Source organism: Chaetodon auriga, chromosome 8 (assembly GCF_051107435.1).
Source record: "Chaetodon auriga isolate fChaAug3 chromosome 8, fChaAug3.hap1, whole genome shotgun sequence".
In the NCBI taxonomy this organism is placed as follows: domain Eukaryota; kingdom Metazoa; phylum Chordata; class Actinopteri; order Chaetodontiformes; family Chaetodontidae; genus Chaetodon; species Chaetodon auriga.
In genome coordinates, this window is record NC_135081.1 from 13,031,129 (window position 1) to 13,058,353 (window position 27,225).

At 41.3% G+C, this 27,225-nt stretch overlaps 2 protein-coding genes across 5 annotated transcripts in view; both read left to right on the plus strand.

Annotated features, from left to right (window-relative positions):
- Positions 1-14,815, plus strand: part of LOC143324570 (F-actin-uncapping protein LRRC16A-like) — a 66,601-nt gene extending 51,786 nt beyond the window's left edge. Inside the window, exons 22-39 of one of the 4 annotated variants that reach the window (XM_076737189.1) lie at positions 176-244; positions 2,322-2,415; positions 2,593-2,691; positions 2,908-3,036; positions 3,166-3,297; positions 3,814-3,989; positions 4,103-4,190; positions 4,369-4,509; positions 5,307-5,324; positions 6,272-6,338; positions 6,581-6,801; positions 7,021-7,130; positions 7,313-7,558; positions 7,644-7,854; positions 9,986-10,022; positions 10,321-10,587; positions 10,778-10,927; positions 12,058-14,815. In XM_076737189.1, coding sequence (XP_076593304.1) covers positions 176-244; positions 2,322-2,415; positions 2,593-2,691; positions 2,908-3,036; positions 3,166-3,297; positions 3,814-3,989; positions 4,103-4,190; positions 4,369-4,509; positions 5,307-5,324; positions 6,272-6,338; positions 6,581-6,801; positions 7,021-7,130; positions 7,313-7,558; positions 7,644-7,854; positions 9,986-10,022; positions 10,321-10,587; positions 10,778-10,927; positions 12,058-12,230 — 2,428 coding nt within the window. In that variant the 3' untranslated portion in view covers positions 12,231-14,815. Of the gene's footprint in view, positions 1-175; positions 245-2,321; positions 2,416-2,592; positions 2,692-2,907; positions 3,037-3,165; positions 3,298-3,813; positions 3,990-4,102; positions 4,191-4,368; positions 4,510-5,306; positions 5,325-6,271; positions 6,339-6,580; positions 6,802-7,020; positions 7,131-7,312; positions 7,559-7,643; positions 7,872-9,985; positions 10,023-10,320; positions 10,588-10,777; positions 10,928-12,057 lie in introns of all 4 variants that reach the window. The other 3 variants (XM_076737191.1, XM_076737193.1, XM_076737192.1) reach the window with 3 other exon arrangements.
- A 1,075-nt stretch (positions 14,816-15,890) lies between these two features.
- LOC143324671 (secretagogin-like) lies at positions 15,891-26,176 on the plus strand. Its single transcript, XM_076737361.1, has 11 exons — positions 15,891-16,066; positions 16,498-16,568; positions 18,212-18,304; positions 20,861-20,950; positions 21,545-21,601; positions 21,999-22,076; positions 22,789-22,844; positions 23,114-23,159; positions 23,301-23,360; positions 25,167-25,235; positions 25,522-26,176. Exons 1-11 carry the CDS (start codon positions 15,997-15,999, stop codon positions 25,648-25,650), a joined length of 819 nt encoding a protein of 272 aa, XP_076593476.1. The 5' UTR covers positions 15,891-15,996; the 3' UTR covers positions 25,651-26,176.
- Positions 26,177-27,225: the final 1,049 nt, after the last annotated feature.

A 27,225-nucleotide genomic window follows, 5' to 3' on the forward strand; every position in this document is an offset into this window, starting at 1 on the left:
AACCATGTGTTTAATTATGCAATGTCTATAAATGCTAAATAAGGGAGGTTAAATAAAGAACTGACCAATAAAATGAGTATGAGTGGAGAAAAACAGTAACCAGAAATAGAGTTATAGTGCAGCTACATACATGTTGCTTGGTTGTTTGTGTCACATTGTGTGTTTCTCTGTGCAGGACTGTGATCTGGGATAAGAACAACACCAGCCCTCAGGGTCTTCAGGATGTAGCCGCCGCTCTGGAGAAGTACGTCGCTCTGTCTGTATCTGTGTAACACTGAGTCTGTGCGTGTCTAGAACTGCGTGCTCATGGCACCTCTGTTATTATACAGTGTGCATGCATGCATCATTGTGCTGGAAACCTCTGATGGGTGTGGGTGTGTGGTTAGCTGTTGAAGCCCAGATGTCATTTGTGAGGAAACCTTAAGGTGTGCTTAGACAGGAAGAGAGGGAGTGGATGAGGATGAGAGGAAGGAAACCAGAGAGTGACAAACACAAGGAATACAACAACAAAGAAACAAAGGCGGAAGAAAAGATGCTGAGGAAGGGAAAGGAAGAGAGAGACAAAAAGTTCGAGTTGAGACGGAATAAATCAGATTTCTTTGTCTAGCGCCTCGTCTGTCTGTGGACCTGAACGTTCAATATTCTGCGCGGGTTTGAAATGACATGTGCATCTCACTAAATTTGCTTCTGGGACACATCTGTACATCCACCTCTCTCCCGTCTCTCATCTTCTCTCTCTGTTTATCATATCCTCCCAGCAGCACATCTACCCATTTCCCCTCTGAGTCTCTGTATTGCATTATTGAAATAACAATTTTCTCTTCTTTTTTTTTTTTCCTGCTGCTGTTCTCTATTCTGCGGTGCAGTGGTGCCTGTGTGTGTATGTGTTCCCTTCAGGCAATTTCCTCATATCTCATGTGTTCTTTTTTTTTGTTAGAAAATGTTTCATAATGCTTGATGTTATAGTCTTCAGCAGCTCCCCTAAGACTTTAAGTACTGTTAAATATTATATGCAAGTCAGTATATTCACCTGCCATGAACGTTACAGAATGGATGCTTTTCAACCATCACTGACATATTTCAAGGGCCAATCAGGACCTCTTTCAAGGCTCAAATATGATAAAGGCACATGCATGTCGTGGATCAGTGGAAGACATTCCAAGTAGAGCTGAAACAAAAGGTCAGTTAATTTAATAATAGCTGAAAAAAATAGCCATTTGATCAGTTAATTGGGAAAAAAATCAGTCCATCAATGAGTAATAAAAATCATAAAGTACAGCAATTCAGGCATGTTTTATATTCTCAACATAAGCCGTTGCAAACATTAAAAAAACGGCACATCAGCTTCTCTGGCTGTCTCTTTTCTTATTCTGTTTCAACTCACATCGAAACAGAATTTTCGCTGCAGTCAAAAAATGAGTGATGGGGAATCCTGTTTAAAGGGTGGTGATGGAGGCAGGAGAAGAGATGAGGGAAGAGAACAGACGGGTTCACACAGAAGTCATATCTTCATTAGTACTGGCACCATGCTGCCTGCTGCGTTGCTTCACTGTGTGTGTGTGTGTGTGTGTGTGTGTGTGTGTGTGTGTGTGTGTGTGTGTGTGTGTGTGTGTGTGTGTTTACAGTGAAACCAGGTGTATCTGAGTAAAGATGAATCCGTTTACCTTTGAGGTTGATAACCATCAGAATCTGACTAACACTCGTTCCTTTACCTCCGAAGGCCTCATTTTCATCTCTCTGTGGTCTCTGCTTTCCCCTCTCCTCCATCATTCTGTGAATATTAATGCTGAGTGCTGACCTCTATTTCAAGATCAGTAACCTCTCTAACGGTGCCAGTTCATTGCTCTGTAATAGACCAGTGTCAGACCACACACGCAGAGCAATCAAGGGTTAATTTAGTCACATTTCCTAAATATTGCCAGTTTTTTTCCGGTGGGGTTACAGTGTTACTGATTCATTCACACTCAGATATAAACATACCATCTATAAATTATTATGCCATGACATATGATTACTTTATATGTCATGGTTCAGTAGAAATCATGGCAAGTTCTCCTTGAAATGAATGACATGCAGATTGAGTTTTTGCATTAGGAATAAATTTATCAAGAAATACCACAAGTGGAATCATTTCCCTCTGTTTCCTATCGTACAGCACAGAGTGAAAGTACAGACTCTGAACTGTCCGTTCTTTTATTATGCTGCAGTATATGTGTGTTCAAACGCAGCAGTTTCCTTCCTGTTTATTGAAATAATTGTGTTTGCCTTATCTGTACACTCTCTCTGTCTGGAATAATGTCCTCTGGCTGTGTGTCCATTAGGAACTTCACCATTCGTTTCATGCCCATCCCCATCATCGATGCCTCCCAGGCTCTGAAGGCCAGCCCTGAGAAGACAGAGGATGCTTTGCTAAAGGTATACAAAGAATTCTCATTGGTCCATCCGGCCTCCGGCGCTTCTAATAATACTATAAGAGGATTTTTATAGTGTGGCAACCATATTATATGCAACAGCTTCAGGGAAATCATTTATTTACATCATTATCACTTTGGTTCATTATCGTGACAGTGTTTTTTATGTTTATCCCCCCAGATTGAGAATTATCTGTACAGGAACCATGAAACCAGAAAATACCTACAGGAACAGGCCTATCGGCTGCAGCAGGGGATCGTCACCACAACCACACAACAAGTGTGTAAACAAACTGATGCAGTTACACACAAAATGATTATTATTGAGTTCAAATGCCCTATAATCAATGCAGTGCACTGTTTAGGTAAATCAGTATCCCTCTACAGCATCTCACAGAAAATGACCATTAAATATTTACATTAGGTACTAACTAGTATCATGTTTAACCCTTGAAATTTCAAACACAAACATACACATCTTATGTTCGTCTTCCAGATGATTGACAGGATCTGTGTGAAGGTGCAGGACCACCTGAACTCTCTGAGGAACTCGGAGACAGATGCCATCTTGGAGGATGTCAGAGCAGCAGAGAGCCTCATCAAAGATGCCAGGAACTCTAAAACAGTGAGAATGGACAAACAATGGAAACATGGACCTTTCTGGTGCACGTAAATTGAATAGTCCAGTAGTTTCCTGCATCCTTTTTTTGATTCCTATATCCATCCTATGTCCTCCTCTCTGTGTCTCCACCAGCTGCTCCCTAAACTCTACCACTTAGGATCCGCTGCCAGAGAGGAGGTGAACAGCTCGTCAGTGGGACCCATCCAAGAGAAACTGGAGTCTATGGCTGGGGAGGTGACAACTGTCATGGACCAGCAGCTGCAGGTAACTTTCACTCCAGAGATGACAGAAAAGGTGTCAGTGAAAACATTGACACCATAAATAAGAAAGCACATCATATACACATCATGTCACACATCAGGTATTTGTGGTTTACAGGGTCCGTTTGTGATAAATGGTGGGAAAATTAGAAAATAGGCGCCACCTACAGGCGATGAAAGGGAGAAATTTTAAGGAACTTCTTGGTTATTATTATTAATAATAATAATAATAATATTACTCATAATAATAATCTCTATTTATAGAGCATTTGGTTGCAAAATAAGAAAATCTAACTATTTATGGTAAAACAGCTACTGCCAATTTCAGCAATGTGGGATAAAAGAAATAAATGATAACAAAGTAGGAGCATAGCTAATCTCTGGGATTTTAGAAACAGAAATATCAAAGCAATGAGCAGCTGACATGAAAGATGCAACCAGACCAAAGAGTCAATTAAATATATGAAAGTTAAGTTCAATCACGATGTAAACTCATCAGCTCTTTCTTCACTTCTCCCAGGCTCTGTTGGAGTCGATGGTGGATGCAGCAGAGTCTCTGTGCCCTCACGTGATGAAGAGGAGTAATCTTCGTCCTGAGCTTATGAAAGCCAGCTCAACCAAGATGATTGTACCCAAAAGCTTTGTCACCAAAACCCTCCTGGAGCAGTCTGGGGTGGATATTATCAACAAAATCAGGTGTGTGTCTATGTGTGGATTTCAAAGTCAAACCACTGAGATCCTCCTGTGGTTGTGTTTGGGTCTGTTGTTCTGCTAATGACCATCACTCTCTTCTTCTCCCTCCCTGTCAGTGAGGTGAAGCTGAGTCTAGCGTCCTTCCTGTCTGATCGCATTGTTGATGAGATTCTCGAGGCCCTCTCCACTTCCCAACTCACTCTGGTAAGATTGAAGTCAGCAGAAGTCTCAGCTGGCTCATTGATTCATTCACTTAACTAAAGCCCTCTCAATTGTTTCAGCTAAATCAACTTTCATATAACCTCAAACTTCCTCTGTGCACTCATATCTTCTTCTCTCAACACCTCTGCTCCCTGTTTCCTCCCCTCTCTCGTCCTCCCAGGCAGATCATCTGGTGCGGCGAGGTCGTCCTTTGGTGCAGCAGGAGTCGGTGGATCTGGACGTCCCAGAGGAGAAGGTTCCTAAACGGGCATCAACCGAGATACTGGAGGCTGAGCGGCTGGAGGACCTAGAGGCGTGCATGGTAGGTGACACCCAGTTAGTTTAAACCGGCCATGATTTTTATTTACATATGAAGAATCAACACAAGTAGAAGAGTGAAGAGTGGCTCAGTTTTATGATTCTTTATCTAGGTCTCATATTTTGGCTTATTTACAGTGAAATTAATTATTAAAGTACAGCTTCTTGATTCTGCCCTGCCACCCAAGTTAAATGCCCAGTTATTTTTCGTTGTATTACACAAACACAGGTAATTACACCTGGTTTAATATTACCGTCTAATGGGGAAAAGAACTTGAGGATCGATTTTGCTATGAAAGAACTGTCTTGATGTTCAGTTAATGCTAAAAGCAGCTGATGTTGCTCTTATAGGTGACTGCTCAGGCTGGCTTATATGCATATACTGCACGAGGGCTGGTATGGTTAATAGTTGTGATAAAGATGAAATTAGAAAAAAATGTTTACTTTGAATGTTTATTTGACCTTTGTGAACATTTACTGGGTCTTGAGATGTGGAATGGTGTCTTCAATCCACTTTTTTTTAAGAAAAGGAGCATTGATAGAGCCCCTTCATGCGACCTGTGATGTACAGTAAATGCAGGCTGCAGTCCACAGGAAGCTGCATGTTCTCTTGTCTCTGGTCCTGTCTGTCTCTCTGATGTCTCACCCCTCTTTTCATCTTCTCTCTCCTGTTTTACATGAACGGTCCCAGCTTTCTCTTTCATTTTTGTCTTCACTTGGGTTTGCTGTGTGTTGTCTTTCTTCCTCTTCAATCTTCTTTTCCTCTGTTCTTCCTTCTCTCTCCACCTTTGCTCCGTGGAGACTCTGTGCTGCACCAGCGTAAGTACTTCTGCTCTGTCCCTCTACACTCTCCTTTCAGCCCACTTTCTTTTCGTCTTACTGTTTGTGTGTCTCCTCACTGTGCCTGCCTGCGACACAGTCCCTGTGCTGTAGCTTTTTCTGTAGCTCAAACGGCCTCCTGTATTTAAATATGTGGTTCCTATAATTTATTTTCAAGATAGTGTAGAAAAACTACAGTACAAGTATCGTAGGACACATTAACCTCTCACTTCTTCACTCACTCTTCAAATTCTATTTTAAACTGTTGAATACTGATAATTTAAAATGTGAGTAATTTTCTTAATGCATCCAGCCATGTTGCACTCCTCCACTCCTCTTAATGTGTGTCATCACCACCTTCTAAATGTGGATCACAGTGCAATATAAAATGCAGTGTGTGTATCCTTGTATGAAGGATCAGTTAAATGTTCCTCCATAACACCAACAACTGCACTGATTCCCTCACTTTACATTTTAAAGAAAGAGATACTTAATGTAGAAAACAATTAGCCGGTGTTAACCTTTTTAACCTTGTTTAAACATAAGAGGTTCCTGTCTGTATGAAGGTCAAGATGTCTGTGTTATTCTACCGTACATACATAAGTGTGTGATAGAGAAAATCAACACAGATACTTTAATTGTATCTACAGTTTGTTAATGATTGGCAGACTATGGCAAACTTCGGCAAAGGGGCAGACTATGAAACATACTGTAGCTACAAGCAAACTGTAGACCAAATCCTGAATAAGAAACCAGGGTCCAACAGCCACAGCGAGCTTGTTGCTGATAGAAACGATTTCTGACCATATTGCTTGTCCATTTGTTCTCCCAGGATATTTTATTTTTGAAGAACAAACATGGATTATCAAACTTGAAGCTCAGTCAGTCTTTAATGTTTTTGTTAACAGTTACCGCCGTTTGTATCTGATTACCTGCTCCTCTTTCAGATGACTCCAAAATCCAAGAGGAAGAGCATCCACAGCAGAATGCTTCGACCAGTGTCTCGTGCCTTTGGTGAGAAGTTTATCACATTTTACTGGTTTGTGTCTATGATATTGAGCTGTACTGGAGTGAAATAGTACATTATTCTTCTGCTTTATACTATATAAAGCTTACTTACTGGGTTAGGGCAGCTGGTATGAATCATTCAACATATATGAATCCAGTACTACTTAGACCTGATGACCGGTCAGCGTACTCTCGAACATTCAATGTATATCTAATTACAAACCTCTAAATGACTTTCAAACCTACAGAGATGGAGTTTGACCTGGACAAGGCCCTGGAAGATGTCCCTGTCCATGTGGAGGACACTTCATCTCGAACTCCTCCAACTCCATCTCAGGTGATGCCAAAACTGGAGCATCGTTCGCCAGGAGGGATGGTGGAGCTGCCGTCTGAGGAGGAAAAAAAGCTGCAGCACTTCACCAAACTACGACCCCGCCGCAACAAGAAAACACACTCCAGCAAAGTACCTGTGAGTCAAGCTCTGCTGGCAGAGCACATTTCAAGTTTAGTTGAGTTAGCCCAAACAAGGCTCTCCTTTCATTTACTTAAAGACCAAAGTAACCAGAAAAGAGTGACACTGAACATGAGTGGACCATATAACCAATCACTCACATGCACAGAAACCGTAGATTTACTGTGTGTCAGATGGTCCAGACATGGTATCTGATTTTTCAACCTCCTTTTTCAGCAAATCAGCAGTGCTCCATCTCAGGATGGGGAGCAGAATGGCCTCATGGGAAGGGTGGATGAGGGTGTGGACGAGTTCTTCTCTACAAAAGTCACAAAGATCGACTCAAAGTAAGAATTACGCTCTATTTGAATACTTTTCCAATGTATGTATGTATATATGTGTGTGTATGTGTGTGTGTGTGTGTGTGTGTGTGTGTGTGTGTACGTTCTAATATTAAGTTTCACATACATTAAACATGTTGAGTCTTTAGTCTTTCTGTCACGTTGTCTCTCGTTCCATCTCCTCCCAGACGTTCCCTGAAGAGTTCAGAATCTCAAGATGGAGAGAAGAAGAAGAGCAAAGGAGGATTCCTCAACCTCATCAAACGTTCCTCCAAATCAGATAAAACCGATAAATCGGACAAATCCGATAAGTCTGAGAAAAACCAGGCGACGTCTGCAGCCTCTGGAGCCTCAACAGCAGCTTCCACAATCCCAGAGGAGCCCTCCTCACCAAAAGTGTCAGTGAAGAGCCCAGCACCTGAGACAAAGTCCAGGTATAGATTATCAGAAATGTTTTCTGTGAATTACTCACGAACCAGGTCGGTCCCAATGTGCTAATAATCCCTGTCTGTACTGCAGAGACGCCTCCAGCCGCTCGCAGCCCGCAGACTACAGCAGCAGCTCAGACCGCTCAGAGGAGCTGAGGACGCCAGACTCCATAGACGAGCCTTGGGAGGGTTCGGACGGCAGGGGCAGCCCTCAGGGAGGCAGGCGGTACCCGGGGTTACAGATGATGGGCAGTGGTCTCCTGGCAGAGATGAAGGCCAAGCAGGAGAGGAGGGCACACAAGGTGAGGTGGTTTAAAAAGTCAGCGGCGGGGTTACGAGTAAGAAAGGAGACTAAGGGAGAGATGGGAGACACGTGGCAAACAGCTTGTGTCTGATATAAACCTCAAAGGACCAGATGATTCTGTTGACTCCCCACATTAAGCACAGTATGTCCTGCAGCAACATTTGTGTTGTGGTCCTAAATGCAAGGCCTTTTCCAGACGGAGACAAAGTGAGCGTGACAGTTCCTTCTTAGCATTACAAACAGCAAATCAAGGTTATTTGCTTCTTTTTACCAGATCACATGGTCACATCACATGGTCCTTTATGTCAGCTTTTACATCAGCATGGATGAGACACTAGAGGTGCTGAGAGTCATGGAAAGTTTTAACACCCACAACCCCAAAGTACAAGCCCAGTTCTGAAAACTGTGTGAAACATAATAAAACAGCACGTGATGCTTTGCTAATCATTTTATACGCAATTTAAAAACAGTACAAAGAAAACATATTTAACTTGTGAGGTGAGATTGTTTCGTCAGTCACAAATTGCTTTTCTTTTCACACAGAACAAAACATTGCAAATACAAATACAGCAAGCAGGACATGAAAGAAATTTTAAGGAAAACCAACTGTAATGTGATAAAATAAAGATAATAATAGATTTCAAACACAGTTTTTGGATACCTTGCAGAAGTTTATTGATCACCTTTGGATCTTTTAGTAAAATGGAAGATCTGCATTTCATTGTGTAACCTGCATTTAAGCCATTTATTAGTTTAATGATAATTAAGACGAGCTGTTTTCTCATAATTAACGTCAAAATCAGTTAAATCAGTCAAAAGTTAAACTACAAAAATAAAGTATGGTTTTTATGATGGTAGCACTGCAGTCAGAAACGGAGAAACGCTTATTTATATAAAAATGAATTTGATGTTGTTCTGGGGACAAAATGCTGTAGGTGCTCAGGCTCCACTTGTCAAGGCTGTTTTGTTCAGCACTCGCTAACTGTGAATCCCAGCTGGGAGAAGACACAAAATAAGAAGCATCCACACGCACACAATCACACACACACACACACACACACACACACATGCTGATGCTGAGACTTGTGTATATCTTCAGGCTAGTCATTGCGCCTGTCAACATGTTGACATGAAAACACAAACAACCCCGATTTTCTGCCAGACGACAAAGTGAGAGGAGGAGGAAGGAAGTGCAGAGAGGAAGAGATGGAGGCATGAACATCAAGTGGACAGAACGAAGACAAGAAAGACGACTGATAAGCAAATTCTCTGTCGTGACGCACCGCAGGGCGTAAACGTCGTGGGAATATTTCACCTACTTTAAATTCACTCAAAGGCTTTAAACTGAAAGCGCTGTCTGTTCCTTCACCTCCTTTGCTCTCTTTTCTATATTCACTTGTTCATTTCCTCAAAAGCACAAAAAAAGAGACTGCTTTTAAATTTGAGGTAAATCCTTGTGTGATTCAGGTGGAACAGAATTAGCCAGATAACACACACGGGCAATAACTGTATGTTTTGTGTACTATTTGTGTGTATCTGTGAGCTGGTGTTGGCACCTGTGTGTGTTCACTAGATGTATCACTGGTCCCTGTGTAGTAAGAGGTTTATGGTGTTTGGAGTATTAGGGGTTTTTTCTGACCTTGTGTCAGTGGCTCTAAAGCCTCTCCTGCCATCTGCTTGTCCTGGCTGGCTTCCAGGTGTGTGTGTGTGCGTGCGTGCATTGGCGTGCGTGTGTCTTTATGTATGCAGGTAAAATGGAGAGAGAGATTTTCAGGCGGATCATTAATACAAAGCTTGGGTGTGTGAGTTGCGTTTGCTAACACAAAAGCGCCCCCTTCTGTTAAAAAGCTGCTCTGCAGTCTTAATGCACATTCAGTATGGCAGCGCTGCGCTTTTCCAGTTTCACTGTTAAAATGAAAGCTTAAAACTGAAAATATACAGTATACATAATGTGTAACACACATACCAGACTCAGAAGGACAGTCTTGTCATTTTGTGCAGTTCTTCTACACACCAGGACTCGTAAATCATTTGTCATAAATCTGACAAATGTGAAAAAAAGATCTATTTTTACCGTTCTGCTTTCATTCATATGGTGATCCAGAATTTTGTCTTTGTGTCTCCTCCAGTCTTCCAGCCCTGACAGGCCTGACAGCAATGCAACAGGTAAGCTGTTTTATCAGTTGAGATAAACATGGAAAAAAAATGAGAGAGAGGAGTAACTTTAACATTTGTGAAAAAGGCTTTCAAGGTAAACTTGAATGATTCATGCAGACCTGCAGTTGGTTTTAGTGTTTGGATTATTTTCAGGGTCCTTTCTGAGTTTCGCAGCCTAAAAAGTGCAGGGAGACACATTTGGTTCTGAATTGCTTCTTTGGCTGTTGGGGTCTGGGACCGTGCATTACAGTACATACTGAAAAAATCATAGTGCGCATTATTTTTATTTATTTTGTGTATGTGTCAGCAGCCAAGCCCCAGCCCACCGTTTCAGAGAGCAGGTCTCCCAGTGGCTCCATTAATAAATCAGACCCTGGTTCTCCGGAGAAGACCCCTCCTCGTGCTGAGACCAAGCCTGAACCGGCACCTCGTCTCAGGGCTACATCCTCCTCGAGTTCCCCTGGAGGTCCGGTGAGCCCCAAACCGCCGGTGCCACAGGGAGCGAAGCCTGCGCTGGGTGCCCGTCCCACCATCCCACAGAAGCCGAGGACCAACAGCAGCAGCAGGAGCATAGGTACAGACAGAGGACTGGATCTGAGTCAGGTTTTATCCTCCTGAACCTCATCTTTGTACGACGTTTTCTTGATGTTGAGTGCAGAATGATTTCAGGTGATATAGGTAGAAATTCTTTGTTTGCGTTGTACTTGGAAAGACAATATTTTTTGAAGGCTGATAACATTTGTTTTCTGCTGATTTCCTGACAGATGAGAGCTCAGATTCCCCCACCAGTGGAGGTGTGTCTCCTAAGATCATAGCTCTTCCTCCCACGGTGAAGAGGATGCTGTCGGAGAAGGACAAAGAGGGCCAGAGCGGTCTGCAGTCTGGAGGCTCTGCCAACAAAACCACTCAGGATGGTGGGTCACTAACCTGTCTGTCACTTCGCCAATTCAAATGAAAAAACTGATTTTAAACTCTCTCCTTCACCGATCACCTGTCCTTTAGTTGCATCAGATTTCCAGTAGATGTCAGGATGTGACTCTCATGTATTTGCAGTGTTCCTGCTGAGGCTGACACGCGGATAGATTCGGGTCACAACTGTCACTCAGTCCCTTTCATGTATTACCTTTCGCTGTATGTGACAGACAGCCAGGCAGCTCGGTGATCTTTTTTTTAGCTTGTCTTCTCTCTGATGTTTTTGTTTCTTTGTTTTTCTTGCCTTGTGTCTCCTTTGGTCTCCCCTTCCTCTCTTCCCTTTTTTTTACTGTATGTTATCAGTGACACCCTCTGGTGCCTGTCAGAGGTACACACATCTGATTCATGTTGATGAGCACAATTCTTGCTCTCAGGCAAATGAGAGTTTATTTTGAAGCTGCTGGCCAGCTGGTTTGTTGCTCCTTTGTTTTGTTGCTCCTCAGATTTTTTATTATGCATGTTGAATGATTCCAGAGAGACTTGGGGAGGAGTTTCTGTCTGCAGCCAGCGCAATCTCACAACCTCTGCACCATTAGAGGCAATCTTTTTTTACCCAGAAGACAATCCTCATAATTTCAGATGTAATCATTAACATTAAACTTCATACATTAATGTGCGTGCGTGCGTGCGTGCGTGCGTGCGTGCGTGCGTGCGTGCGTGCGTGCGTGCGTGCGTGCGTGCGCGTGTGTGCGTGTACACACCCTGCTGGTATCAGAAGGCAGTTGTTTAGCTTTGTAGTGCTGCTCTTTGGATCTTAGTGCTGTGACTTTCCTAAAAATACACGATAAAGTGGGACCAAGGTGCTTTACATCACTTCTGTTTTAGGTCATGTATTCCAACTGGCCCTGAGGCTGACACTGGAACATGGCCAGTTGCCGCAACATACTTAACAGTTGCATGTGCCAAAAAAAACGCTTATCACTGCATTTTAAAATGGTTCATAATTACCTGTTTTCCTCTCTTCTTCACCTCTCTGCTCTCCTCCCCCTGCTCTAAGCATGGTCAACACTTAATGTCATTTTTATTTCCTCTCTCTCTCTCTCTGTCTCTCTCTCTCTCTCTCTCGTTGCAGCGAGGGCAGGGTCTGTGTCAGACTCTGTTCAGCGGCTCAGCCCTCTCCGTACCAACTCTGAGGATCACGGCTCCTTCAAGGCCAAGGAGCAATCTCCAAATCCAGACAAGACGGCAGGCAAGAAGTCATCAGACTCTGGGGAGGAGGCAGACAAAGACTTTATTTTAATATGAGTGAGACAAATGTTGACAAGCCTCACATGTTTTCCGTTAGAAAATCAACTATGGGAGAATCTCATCGATATATTTTCACTTATATCAGAGGTTGTACCTGCAGGTCCTGTCTGACCGCACAGTACAAATCATGTTTGGTTCGCAGGAAGACCTGCTGTCGTATCAGGTAATACACAGTCTGAAATTAATTTAATTTGGTTGTCTATGATTAAGTCTAAGTCTCCTAAGAGTTTGCTTCTCTTAAACCTTTTTTTTTGTTTCAACTCTCGGCTGTCAGCTGAAAATCTCATGTCTCAACTCTCAGCTTTTCAAGATTTGAGGAAATGCTTTCTGGGTTGATCATTGAAACCTGAAGTTTGTAAACCACTAAATAACAGGCACGATGCATTCAAGAAACAGCAGAATATTTGTGCAAAAGACAGCGAGAGAGACTGTGAAACAATGAGTGTACATCTAAAATCTCTTTCTTTTACTAATAATCCGACGTCTTGTTTCTATTTGTTGCAGTAGCTTGTTTCCCAGGGACCAAACACAAATGTAACAATAATACCAGGATCACTGTACTGTACTTGAACTTAAACACACGACCAGACCAGGACCCAATGGCATTTTTTTCCTTCAATATATTTGTATAGATTTTTCTATATGCTATTTTCAGTACGCGCAAGTTACTCTTCTCTGGACTTCAGAAGTGACTGAGTCCATTATGCAATTCATCTTTTTTTTTCTTTGCAGGAAAATACAGGTTCAGCTTGAGAATCTCAGCTCACCATAAATCAGAAATACGCATTTGATGCAGCTGCCAGTAAAACTATAAGTCACTCAGAGGAGACTGACTGGACTCGTCACTGAATGAGTGGAGGATAGCTATAGACGATATCAAACACCCCAACTGGACTCAAGTTTGTCTCTGTGTGAGAGAGTTGGAGTGACCATATGAAGTGTTGCTTTGAGAGGACTGTGGTACACTTTAACTTCACTGCTAACTAATCAATAAGGCTTCAGCACTGTTAACTAACACTGTTTGCTGTGTTTAGACACGACGGAAAAAACATTTCTCTTATGATACCTTTAAACTGCGCTGTTTATGGAGGAGTGGAGTTTGTGTCTGTCATTAAAATGCAATACAGAGTGCCGTCATAAACATAGTCTCAACGGCTTAATTTCTAGCTCACACTCCTCAGAACAAATGAGACTATCGAGCAGGAAACTGTGTGGTATGTTTGTCACAGTCATTCAGACTCTGAATTGTTCCTAAACACAGATGGATCCTCACTTATTATAACACACTTGCGTTTATTAATACTCCCCTGGTGTGCTGATGGTCCTGTGAAAGCAAAGAACTTGCTCAAAGAGAGGAATGTCATAGATAATCAATTTGAAGGTAACACGGGAGAAAATGTAATTTGCTACCCTTTTCAGTATTTTGACAATAACCTCTTCAGTCTGATCTTTGTGTAAAAGCGGGACACCGAGGGAACTCCAGCCCTCAAACACTCAGCATCTCCTACAGACTTGACCTTCAGGGCTTTCAAATTCAGCTCACTTTCACTTCAAGACAAGCCATTTCTTTGAAGTTGGTGATCATATCGCCTTTGTTAAGAAAAAATTGAGAATGCCGGTGCTTATGTGAACGTGAGCTGAGGGTAGCTGCGTTTTGACCACGTCGACCTCTAGGTTACTCTGTGTGTAGCATGTTCAGGACCTGAATGCTACACGACAACAACAATAACACAGGTCTCAGGCCGATTCCTCTTATCTTTGTCTTGTAAAAGCAAGAAATGCCCTTTTCACACTGGTACACAGTCAGCAAACAGATTCTTAAAGTGATCTTGTGTTCATTCATCTCATCATTCGTTGTTAAAAGTTAAAAAAAAACTCATACCTCTATTTACAGTTTGTACTCTAAGCACTGGATTATTTTCAGTTTTACTAATATTGCACAGATTGGGACAGATTGGGACAGAAATGTCATTTCATTAGATGCTGCATTCATGCCATACTGGAATTATCAGTTTTCATCGTATGAATGCCATCAGCATCCAAGTAATAACTATGACTGGGAAACAAAGAAAATAAACCCAAATTTAATCAATATAGTCAATGTGTGACACTGTCAGTGCACCATATTTTCAACCCTCATACAACCATCTTCAGTTGTCTGATGATGCTGCATTAACCCCCAGACACCTGTATGTGAGATCCAAGTAATATTTAATTATACTGACATTAACTACTGTGGACTCACTTTATCGTTTGGCTGTCTAGTTGATTAAAATGTGCTAAAACAGTCATTTTCAATGTGCACTAGATCTCATTCTCTATGCGCAGTGTGAAAGGGGCACAGCTCATGTTTTATTGTACTGTATAAGAGTAATTCAAGTCCGGACCAAAGGTCTTTCTGGTGCACCTTTTCCTATGGTGTCTATTGATGTCTTTTTGTAGGATCATGATAAGATTACTAATCATGTCTTGGAAATAACACTGCTCTGCTGTATATAGCCAATCTGTCCTCTGATGTCGGTTACTGCTTTGATTCAGTCTCAAAACATCACTTTTCGTTTGAGAGGTGTTCCAGGACACTGAAAAAAAAAAAAAAAAACACTACTCTTCAGTCTGTTTAAGGTGAAGACACGTTGCTGTGTGCTGTATTCTGTTGACGTTTTCCTGACGCGAGGAATCGATATGGACACCCTCTTCTTCTTTGGCTCTTCTGTGTGGGATTTCAGAAGCAGCTGGCTGTGTTTCTGTCATGACTTCCTGTTCAATCCTGAAAAATGAGCTTCCACTACTTTCTGAGTGGAGAAAGTGAAAAGAACCAGTAGCATTGAGTTCAGACTGCCGAGTCTACGTGTGTGTGACTGCATGATGTGGCTGTGAGTTGTACTGTATGTATATATGTGTTTTCATACATGTAGGAGTGTGTGTATATATGTATGTGTAATATACACACATGTAATATACACACTGTGATATATTCACACGCCTACGTGAACACAGCAAATCCCATACTGTTTTGGTACTAAGTACACTACTACACTAGGGGTTTGTTTGTAACTTATTTGGAATAAAAATGCAAACAGCGGCCGGTGATGTCTCGATCCTTTTGTTGTTTTTCCTCTCACTTGTACATTGTGTTCATAAATGTAGAAATTAATTCTTTGTATGTATTACTTTGTTGTTACATGTAATCAATTTAATGTTACTTTCATCATGATTCAAAAAAAAAGAAATGATGCAAAACAATGACAACAATGTTTTCCTTGAGCTGGAAAAGAAATGCAGAAATGCAGAAATACAAATTACAGTTACAGTTTGCTCATTATCAGTCCATTTGTTCCATTTTGTCGTGGATCAGTATGTTTCACGAAGTCATTCTGCTGGTGTTGGACATTTCTTCATGCAAATATTAATATTGATTAAAATAATTTTACAGGCTTCAAACTCTCTTTGTTTTTTCTGTAACTTTTGTTGATGATCAGCTTTGCAGTGAAACAGTTCAGCCACCAGGTGGCAAATACAAAGCTACAGTATGCTCTCTCTCTCTCTCTCGCTCTCGCTCTCTCGCTCTCTCTCTCTCTCTCTCTCTCTCACACACACACACACACACACACACACACATGCACAGTGGAGGTGTGGTTTCTACTAAGTCTTGGTTGACATATGCTCTACATGTCGACCAAGCGGGAGGCTGAACGGTGCAACAGTTTGTCATCCTTGTTTTTGGGTGTTAAAGTTGACAGCTTACTTTGCTTTCTCCATTAAAATGGACACTGCTTTTGACAACCTGGATGCAGCTGGTTTCCTGGAAATCTGGCAACACTTTGATGCAGATGGTGAGGACAGTAAATGATATTTAATTTTTTTTCTCCTCTCTAATATACCTAAAACAGCACAGTAGTAATAAGTTCTTATGTTTAAAATGTTAAATATTCTAGTCATTGTCAATAAAAATGTTGACTATTTGTGTGTCTGAAGGCAGCAAAGTCCTACACCTAAATTTATTTATTTTTCAAAAGTACAATTTCACATGTATGCCATGTCTGAAAGGGGTTTGATACAGATGGGAGAGTGGCCAACAATAATGAGCAGCAAGGCTTTACACAGGTCAAAAGCTCAAAATGTGAAAATAATTTTGTCATGATAGAGTCACTTTGTGACTTCAGGGTAAAATCTTGCTCAGTCTTTGAATTTTGTGAGAAAATTCAAACTTCCTCCACTGGATTTACAAGCCAAGGACTGACACAACTTGCTCTTTATTTGACAGATAATGGCTACATTGAGGGTAAAGAGCTGGATGAGTTTTTCCGTCACATGATGAAGAGACTGGGTCCACAGGTAAATCAACTTTATCTGGATGAATTCATCCATGCTTTGTGATGACAGCAGTTCAATGCAGTGAAGGTGAACAGCAGCTGAACAGACACAAAGCCACAGATTGCAACATGATGTTCCATCTGATACTAGTAGACGCATATGATACTACTATACTGTCAATCTATATGCCACATCAATGACAATACTAGATTATTCTATATGTATGTTTCTTATTTTATGTTCTTTATTCTGTTATACATGTTCTGCAAGAAGAACTGTTTTGAAGTTTCTCTAAATGCAATGTTTGGCATACAATGGTAATTCACTTTCTCTTGTTTTGGTTAATTATTTCATGTAAGACACAGTTTGTCAAAATGGCATCTTAAACCAGCCTCTGGGATGTACATTTGGTTCTGGACACAGACTTTGCAGCACTTGTGATCTCCGCTGTGTGGGCAGATGAGCCTCTATGCAGTTATCTGGATGGGTGGGGTGTAAGGATGTTAGACACAACACAATTAAAGAGCTCTGGCCACTGTCAAAAGAACATCCTTTACTGGTCTGTGAGGCGTCTCCCCGACCGGTTAAAATGGAAAACAAAATGAGCATACAACTATTAGTTTATCTTCTGGTGTGTGCATCTGTGTGATTGACCTTAGATAATGACGGGGTACTAAAACAAACAGACCACCGACCACATGTCACTGATGTTTGCTCTCCATCATTAATGCCCCCAGGATACGTACTGTCAGTGTATTTCTCTCAAGCTATAAAAACATGGTGCAGTCGTTCGATTATATTCTATTCAGCTGTTGAAACATTGCGTGGCGCATTTCCTCTGGTGCAACACGTCCAGTATGTAGAGTTTTCCTTCATGACCTAACATGTTTTTAGTCAATAGCTCATATGCAACTTACTGAATTAGCATGTGACCCACTGTGAGTTTAATATATCAGTGAAACCAAGAGGAAACATGGGTTTGTTATGCAGCGTGCAGAGTGTCAATAGTGTAAAAACTTGTGCTTAGCAACAGGAGATTACTGGCGCCAGATAGGACTGTCTGACGGAAGGGTGATGCAGAAGATGAATGATTGTCTCTCTGTGATGAGCAATGCTCCGGCACCTTAAAGTCTGCAGACTGTGTGCTCTTGACTTCAAGAAACAATTATTCAGACTTGAGCACCGTATATCAGCAGGTTTCTATAGTCTATACCTGGCTGAGGAAGAACCTGTTCGACACAAGAAGAGAAAAAAAAGGGATTCTTACCTCAGATAAGCATGCATCGTAATCTTTGTTCTGTTTATCATAAAGAATGTGTAGGCCAGAGACATCTGGAGTGAGCTACATAAAGGCTTTACAATCAATCCTGGGTTGAGAAAGCAGAGAAAAAATGTGAGACCAAAGGAGTATCCATGGTGACATTTCTCAAAATAACCATGAGTCAGCCAGTGCAGTATTTGTCCTTCAACATCAAGATTTTCTACATTTTTCAAACATACTTGTATCTTGATTTATTACAATTTCCTGTAGATACCACCGTTTTTCCCTGCCATGTACCTTATCATCATGATATCTGTGTCCAGTTTAATACACACAGTAAATTTCTGATGGTGGATTTGGGGCAAGACAATCAATTTTGTCTTAATCTGTTGCATCTGTACAGGAGAAAGTGACTGAAGAGAGGGTCCAGAGACTGAAGCAAAGGTTTATGTCCGCCTATGATGCCACAGCTGATGGAAAACTACAGATTCAGGAGGTACTACATGATTTCTGTGTCTAAAATCACTCCATCATTCACTTCACTGTTACTTCCTTCATATTAACGGTAGAGTTCTCCACAGTGAGTAAAGGTGAAACACTGATTTAAAAAATTATTTTAGCAAAATGTGGGACACAGCTTCTATTCATGTGTGTGAAACACCTTTAAATACCTGTCCTGGAGAATCTGAATTCACTTCAATGCACTCATCCCTTCATCTACCAATAATTAGAAAATGTGGGATTTTGTACTACGATGCGTCTTCCTCCTCTCTGTCCTCTCTCTCAGACTCATCTGTTCCACTCACCTCTCCCTCTCCTTCTTCCCCTACATCTCCTCTTCATCTTTTATTTATCTCACGTATCCATGACAATTAGGATACAGCTCACACCGTGCTCAAGTGGAATGAAAGCTCATTTCCGGGACTGCCAAGGGTCCCGCTATATATAATATATATATATATATATATATATATGTGTGTGTGTGTTTGTGTGTGTGTGTGTGTGTGTGTGTGCCTGTTTACACAGTATGCACTATATATTTAACACTATGTAGTGTAAATAAAAAGCTAATCTGACTAGGACTGGGATCTAATTGATCCTTTTGGTTGACTCTCAAAAATCTCAAACAAATTGCTTGTAACTAATGAAGGTTGTTTCCCGAATGGCTTTTTGATTGAGACAGTTCATTGAATTACATCAAACTTCAAATCAAACAAATGAGCAGGCTGCGGCTGTTTCCCAGAAATTTAAAGCCATATTTCGATGACATTGCTTTCTCAGTCTCCACTCTGTGTAATTGATGCATTTCCTGGCACAGCGGCGGTGCTTCATGTGAACAATCACATGCAAGAAACATGGCCATTAGCCATTCAGCAGGTCAATCTCCTAATGCATCACACCCACAGACCCCGAAGACTTCAAGATTTACTCATGAAGCGAAAAAAAAAAGAAAAAAAAAATCAATACATGTCTGCCATAAGTGGCCTGTAGAAGACGTTGATTTACTGTGGCTGATGCAGGAACAGTGCGGTCAGACCCTTTTGTGCAGTAGCTTCTTTTGAAGCTGCGCACCCTGCTGGCTTGGGATGCTCCCATCAGACCTTTTCTTTCTGGTGCCGGTTCAGTTTATTCCTAATTTAAAATCTGTACTTAATGAAAGTAGCTGGTAGCAGAGCCACTGTCACTCTTAATGACAATGACAAAGATACTGTGTTACATACAGTAAGTGTGGATTGGTCATATCTTGTTAATACCTGGTCCACTTAATGAGGTCACTACCTGACCGGGTATCAATCCAGTCAACCAGATTGGTTCATCCCTACTGCACATATATGCTAAATATGTATTGACTGACCAATTTTTTAATTCAGAGTACTGTAAAGTTTTCCCCTGTATGGTACACTGTTGCTTCTGCTTTGTGGATGTCATTAGCAAGGAAGTTACCAAGCCTATCAAAAGCCACAGTTTCCTGTGAGATAGCTGCATGAAATGCAGTTACCCCTTCAGTTCAGTGACATATGACCGGTCTGTTGGGCACAATGTTCACTTACTATCAGACAACAGCATGTTTTCCAGTGTTTTCTTGGTAGCCTGCAAGTCTTGGTTTCCATTCCAAGATCTTCACTAGGAAGGCAGTAATGAAAGGAACACCAACAATCAATCATCAGTCATTGATTCCTCAAGTAACCAATCATTTGCTGGCTCCACCTTCTGAAATGTGAGAATGTGGTGTTTGCACTGTAGATTAAATAACTTTGGACTTTGTACTTCTGGTGTGATGAAAGAAGCAGTTTGCTGTGAAATTGTACCAACCTTTTGTAGATGTAGATAAACAACTATTCAAAAAAAAAAAAAAAAAAAGATCAACAGATAATGAGACAGTAAATTAGCCCTACTTTTTATTCTTGCTGGAGACACACAACCATGGCATGACTTTTTAAGTGTGTTGATCAGCGTGTCTGTGCTGAGCCTGTGGCTCTTCTGGAGTTGGCATCACTGTTGGTGCATTGCGCTTGTTCTGACTGTAAGTTGTTTTTCAACTTTGTGCTCGAAGTGCCCGCAATATGGTATTTTAATCAGATTGATGATGGGGCAAGGCTAATCTGCTAATGGAGCACTGATACTATTAAAGGACATACGAGAGAAGAGCAGCATGAACTGGAGAGGAGCCAGGTGGAGCTGATATAGAAAGTGAAACAAACGCTCACACATCCCTCGTTACATTGTGCCATGCAGGCAGTTTCAGTCTGCAGAGGTTTTGAGAAGTCTGCCAGTGAGAATTCTGCTGCCACCAATACAAAAAAGCTGTAAGAAAATGTTGTTTTAAAAACAGATGTCTCTTTTTATATACAGTGCCTCAGTTCATTAAGATAACACACAGACATCCCTGTCAATAAATTCATTGGATCCATTTCTTCAGTAGAAAATCTAATGAGAACTGACCCCTGATCAGATCAAGATCCCAAGACTGGGCCTAAAACTTGCTGGTAACTGTTATTCTCTTCAATGGTAAATTGGAAAAGACTGACAGAAATGTTTTCGTGTTTTCTAGTTGGCCAACATGATCCTCCCCGAAGATGAGAACTTCCTGTTAGTTTTCCGCAGAGAAGCTCTTCTGGACAACAGCGTTGACTTCATGAAGGTGAGGGCACAGACTACGCCAGACATTATTATGACAAGACGGCATGAGACGAGCCACATCCACCAAAACTATTAGGAATATGTCAACTATAACGTGCCATTGAAAGGTTTTAAGAACAGTGAATATTATACAGTAGCATAAAAACCCACAAAAACTGCACGTGACAGGTAAAGAACCAGAGAGATCAGATTATTACACTTCAAAGCTAAAAAACTGTTTAATTGATTTTGAATCTGTAGCACAAACTAGAAACTGGATGAAAAGACAAATTCTAAGAAAATGTTAATGGAAGGAAAATTTGGTAAAACCAGATCAGCCAGCGACAGGCCATGAGAGCAGAGGAGAGCGTACCTTTGATTTGGGGCTGCAACACATGCAAATATGAGGAAGTGTTCAAATAACATAACAGGAAGCAATGCACAGCAATTCATGCTGTTCAAGTTCAAGTTTATATCAAAACACAACTTAATCCACCTCTTGCTACGATGACACTTGTCATCATACTAAGTTAACTGCAACTGATTAAAATTCGTCAAAAATGGCTGTACACTGCGCGTAAGCACTGATCGGTTTGTTCTCCACTGCCCACTGTAGATATGGAGGAATTACGATGTCGACTGCAGCGGCTACATATCAGCTCAGGAGCTCAAGGTGAGGTTGCCATCGCAAACTAAAATGCACAACAGAGCCAATTACACATCTGTCTGTTCAAGGAGCAACCTTCAGTGGCTGCATTAACACAAAGTGACTGTAACCTTCAGCCATTATTTGTTGCTGGATGTTTGTCCATTTTCAGCTTCTCACAACGCATTTTTCTTGAGTGGAGATTCTTATTACCAAAAATAAATACCAAGGGGATGAATAATTCGAATTCTGTTGTCACATCCTCTTCTTTTAGAATGAGCTCTTCCTCGCTACACAATACATTGTGCACTCATCATGTAGTCATTTTTTTCCCCACAGAATTTGTTTTACAGTAATTGTGTAACATTCACTGGATTTGATCAGTTTGTTGTCTGATTATGTGATAAAACCTTTTGTCTCTCAGGCTTTCCTGAAAGACCTGTTTCAACAGCATCATAAGGAAGTGTCATCTGACAAGCTGGAGGAGTACACAGACACAATGGTAGTCATACAACCCACTCTCTCACACACAAACACTCCATAGTAAAACACAGTATGCACAAGATCATGCAGGTATCTGTTGTGTAAGTGTCAGACACGGCTGACAGCTTAAAAACAGTTAGAGCTGGCGTTTCAACTGACTTACTATCATCACCATGTTGACAGATGAGTTTATGTTAAACCTTCCCCTTTGTGGACTTGGCGTGCAGCTGGAGTCACTGGTCACTTCACTGTGGTTGACTGTGGGCAGGAGGCTTGCACAACAACTGTCTTGTTTATTTTCACAAAAGCTGTAATAGACTGAAAAAAAGATTCAAGCAGCTGAAACAAACTACTCTGCCAAACAACAGCCAACTGAAACTATTGTTCTGAAGAAGAAAACCAATAATTGTTCAGAGGGACTTTTCATTCATGATACTATTTTCTTGAGGTTTTGGTGTTGCTGCAGCTGTCAAAAGACAGTTACACAGCTTTTATATTTACTGACTGTCTCCCTGAGTTGTTTCAGTGGAAGCCCAGAGACTCAGATACCTGTTAGGAGTGGATTATAGATTTCAATTTGGCCGAGTTTGGTTCAGCTCAAAGTCAGATTGAACGATGACTTCAGAGTCGCAGGTGGTGTGAGGAAATAACCAGCAAGAGGACGGACAGAGAGACTCGCAGTGGCTCAGTGTTATTTTCATGCTTCTCCGTCCATCCTCTTTTTCTTGCAGATGAAAATCTTCGACAAAAACAAGGATGGCTGTTTGGATTTGAACGACTTGGCCAGGTACTTTTCAAAGAACAGGACAATGCATGGACTGCATGTCAGAGGGTTGGATAGCCATGAAAGAGAGATTTGATCAAATTTTTGCAGAAAATGTCCCAACCTGTTGCAGAAACGTACATGAAAACATGGCTGTGCATTTATTTAAGGTGTTATACTGTATCTTAAATCTCCCACAAGGGAAAGAAGATGACAATTCCACCACAAGAGATATTTTTCTCTTTGATAACTCGAATACTCATTAAATCCTGCATGTATTTCTTTCCAATTAGGATCTTGGCTTTAGAAGAGAATTTCCTGCTTCAGTTCCAGATGGATGTGAGTGTCTTCTTTATCTTGTTTATGTGACCGATGGAACCATGAGGCTAAATCGTGGTGCAACAATTATCTTCCAGTATTCTGATCTAATTTCTCTCCTGCTATATCCTCCATTTTTACCTCCTCGCTCCTCTTCCCAAGGCCTGCAGCAAAGAAGAGAGAAAGAGAGACTTTGACAAGATCTTTGCCCATTATGATGTTGTAAGTACAAAAATGCACCACACAAATGATGGCTTCTATTTCTTAATTGAGCAGCAAGTCCTGCAGGAAACTATGTGAAAATGTGGACTGTAGGCATTTTGGCTTAATGACCAACCTCTGAAGTATGATAATCCAGTTTCTAGTCTGCTTCACTGAACTATTTTACAGCACTTTGTTGTGCTTCGTCTGTAATATGGGTGATAAAGGCAGGTTGCAGGTCTGAATTGTCAGCCAGCCTGGAGAAGGAGGACAGCAAACAATCGCCCTGAACATCTTCCTTTAGAGAAAACAGCACGATCGGTGCTGGACAGTGATAGCAGTTTCACAGTAAAAGCAGATAGCAGTGCTATTAAACATTTTTCAGTCCCAATTAATAACACCCTCAGATGTTCATAATGAGTGCAGAGGAGGACTTGGTACAGCAACAGTGACTCCAATTAGCTCCCTTACCTCAGCAATGAAAGATAATGAAATTAAGCACCCATTACCCTGTCAAGTCACTCTCTGGGATGATGAGTTAACTCGGTCAGACTCATTCACAGCACAGCTCCAGACAGGATCAAGAGTCACTGATAAGCTTCCTCTATTCTTTAAAATCATATTTATGACTGTCTAAGTGGTGTATAAACTACTGGCTCATTTGGAAGCTTTTTATTCTGCCTGCATTTACTTTAATGGTCAGAGAAGCTTTGTGAGAAGTGTCCTGTGGTTACGGTCAGATATCAACAACAGACATCTGAGGCTTCTCAGCTACAATGCAACAAGTACATACTTCGGCATGTGGACTGCTGAGGCCAGGGATCGAACCACCTCCTGAGTCACAGCCACCCCCCGTAGCATTGTAGAGAGAATCGGGGGGAGACATTCCCCTTTATTTGTCACACACATGCACGCACTGCACACGAGGTGAAATTTGTTCTCCGCATTTCACCCATCCTGGTCATCCCTCCTCCGCGGCAGACCAGGAGCGGTGGGTAGCCAGACCGGCGCCCGGGGACCCATCTTTGCCGTCACCATTGGTCAGGTGGTGATCTTCTTGCATGTTTTTAGTGGGGGTATATATTTTTATGGAGGATACCCCAGGTGAACACAGGGAGAACATTCAAACTCCACACAGAAAAGCCCTCTTTTTTTGCAGCAGCTAATAATTGTAGCTAATAATGATGTGTAATCAATATTTCTGAAGTATCATTTTTGTCCATCTTTAATGCATAGTACTGCACTTTTGCTCTGACTGGAGACTCAACACTATTGAAACATTGTGATCCATAGTGAAAATAGTGTGAATTAGCAGCACAGCAAGTGGCACCTTTTTCAGGTTTTCCAAACACTGTTTTTAAGTTAACAACAGGGCTTCATGCAACATCTCTTGAACCTGGAGAAGGTGAAAATTTGCAGAAAGTTACAGATGTCAGCTTGAAAGAGTCTCGGGCTCGTGGCAATAGTATATCATTCTCATTTGAAAGTATCACTATCAAGAAGCATTTGTGTGCTTATGCTTCAAATCATGATGCATGAAGCCTGGAGATGGATATTTGAAAGATGTGTGATCAGTGATATGATTAACAGGCAAACACTCCATGGTGCTTACTATGGATAAACATCCCTGCATGCTGGAATGTGTTCCAGAGCCAGCAGTGACCTCAGGAGTCCACCCAGAAAAGGATGACTAATAATGACTGAGTAAAGCGAGTAGGAGATTTGAAGATGTAATCTGCCCTCTTCTCTCTGTCTTTTCACTTTCTCCCGTCAACTCTTTTTCCTCTTTCCTTCATCTCCCTTTCTGTCTTTCCTTTTGTTGTTCAGAGCAAGACAGGAGCGCTGGAGGGTCCTGAGGTGGACGGTTTCGTCAAAGACATGATGGGGCTGGTCAGGGTGAGACACGATGCTGTTACTGTATTTTTTTGCAAATATTCTTTCTGCCATTTACATATTAGAGTACAATTGTTGCAACATATGGATAAATCTATGTATGTGCCAAACATTTCTGATTATATTCCATCTCCATTTCCTGATTACCCATGATGAGTGTGTCAGGTAGTCGGCCACCAGAGACTTGTCGGCATCGGTCAGAGTCTTGGTGGCTGTCTCAAAGACTCGCCGTGCCTTTCTAAATAGCCATAACTTGCTCAATTTTCAACTGACCTTCTGTCCTCTCCAGCCCAACATCTCAGGTCCTGAGCTGGACAAGCTGCGAGCCGTGCTGCTGCGTCACTGTGACGTCAACAAGGACGGGAAGATCCAGAGAAACGAGCTAGCTCTGTATCTGGGAGTTAGACCTAAACCTTAGAGAGAGATGTACCATGAAACACTGAATCTGTATTTGCTGTATGGTCAGTAATGGTAGAATGCTGTTTGATTCAGATCCATCTGATTAATGGGTTACTTAAAGGTCAGTTCTCATAAAGAGTTATTTGATCCAGAATATGATAGAAACGCAATTTGATGCTGTGTTATGAAAAACAAAATTAGATGACTGTGTGGTCTATGACTTTAAATGACAGTGTTTCTTGTGCATGTTGTGAGCCAAAGAAAAGTATGAGCTGTGAATGTTTTTTTGGCTGAAAAGACCGTGCTGTAAGACTTGTACCACGTTAATCACTTTGTTAGTCGTCCAACACGTTAGTGTAGATTTTGAAAACATAAGATGTTTTTAATTGCAGTATGTGACTTTTAGTTTGGTGCTGGAATACATTTGGCCATGACCAATGTTTGGTCATTTGCATGTTTCTCGGCCAAAGGACGCTACAGTACAGTCTGCTGTTGTGATTTTAATATAATGTGCAGTTGAGGAATAAAAGTATGATGACAAGTGATGAGACTATTAATTTGTTTTTTCTTCTCTTTGCTACTGTAAAGAAATGTAACAGCTCCTTTAAGCACAAACAAATGAAACTTGCAAACTAAGCAGTCAAAATTTGAACTTATTAATTCAATTAGTTTACAACTTACCTACTGAGGAGAGTAACATTTAGCTCTGATGAAATAATAGAAATATGCATATAAGAGGATTTAGTATTACAAATTACAAATCATAACGAGATAATGAACTACTATTTACACAGTGCAAGTGTATGACTGCTGACAAGCTGTTGCACTACTTGGCATTTACTGTGTCGTCCATTACTACAGAGCAGAGATGAAATGTGGAATAGTTATGGAAATGTTTCCAAACTAAAAAGCGATGACTTTTGAATGCTTGTACTCACTCATATTCATCACACTGTGCTGTACGGGATGTTTAGTCTAATGCAAGGATTCGACAGGATTGTTCCCTGAATTTCATGTCCTTCATACAGTGATTCATTTAATACATCCTCCAAATACGTTTACTGTACGCAGATAATTTTATTTTAAGAGACTGAGTCAACAGCAGTGATGGAGAGCATCCTTTGTATGGGGGATAAACAGTATAATGTAATATGAGTTTGCTGACTGAAAATGACCAGAGATTAATCAGAAAATATAACATTTCATACAAAAAACAATGCTTCTGGTCATGTGAGATATTCTGTAAAGTGTACACCAGTGTAGCTTTATAGATGTGGAGGTTAGCGTCGGTCTGAACATATGAACTGAACAGTTTCATCTCCACCAGATGAACTGTGTCCAGGTCACAGCGACTTGTCTCCTCCGAGATGCAACGAGCTGACAGGCGAGTCCCTGTTTGTTAAGTAGAAGCCAGAGAATGAGAGCAAACACAGTTAAGTAAATGGAAACCCCTCTGGCCACTAAAAGGAACTTAATGGTTCAGACCTAAAAGCTTTATTTTGCCTCAGACCAGCTGATCTTCCTTTGAGTCCCCACAAAGCTGCAGTGTGGTTTGATATTGTCAGTATCTCTGTCTGTGTGTGTTCATTAAATA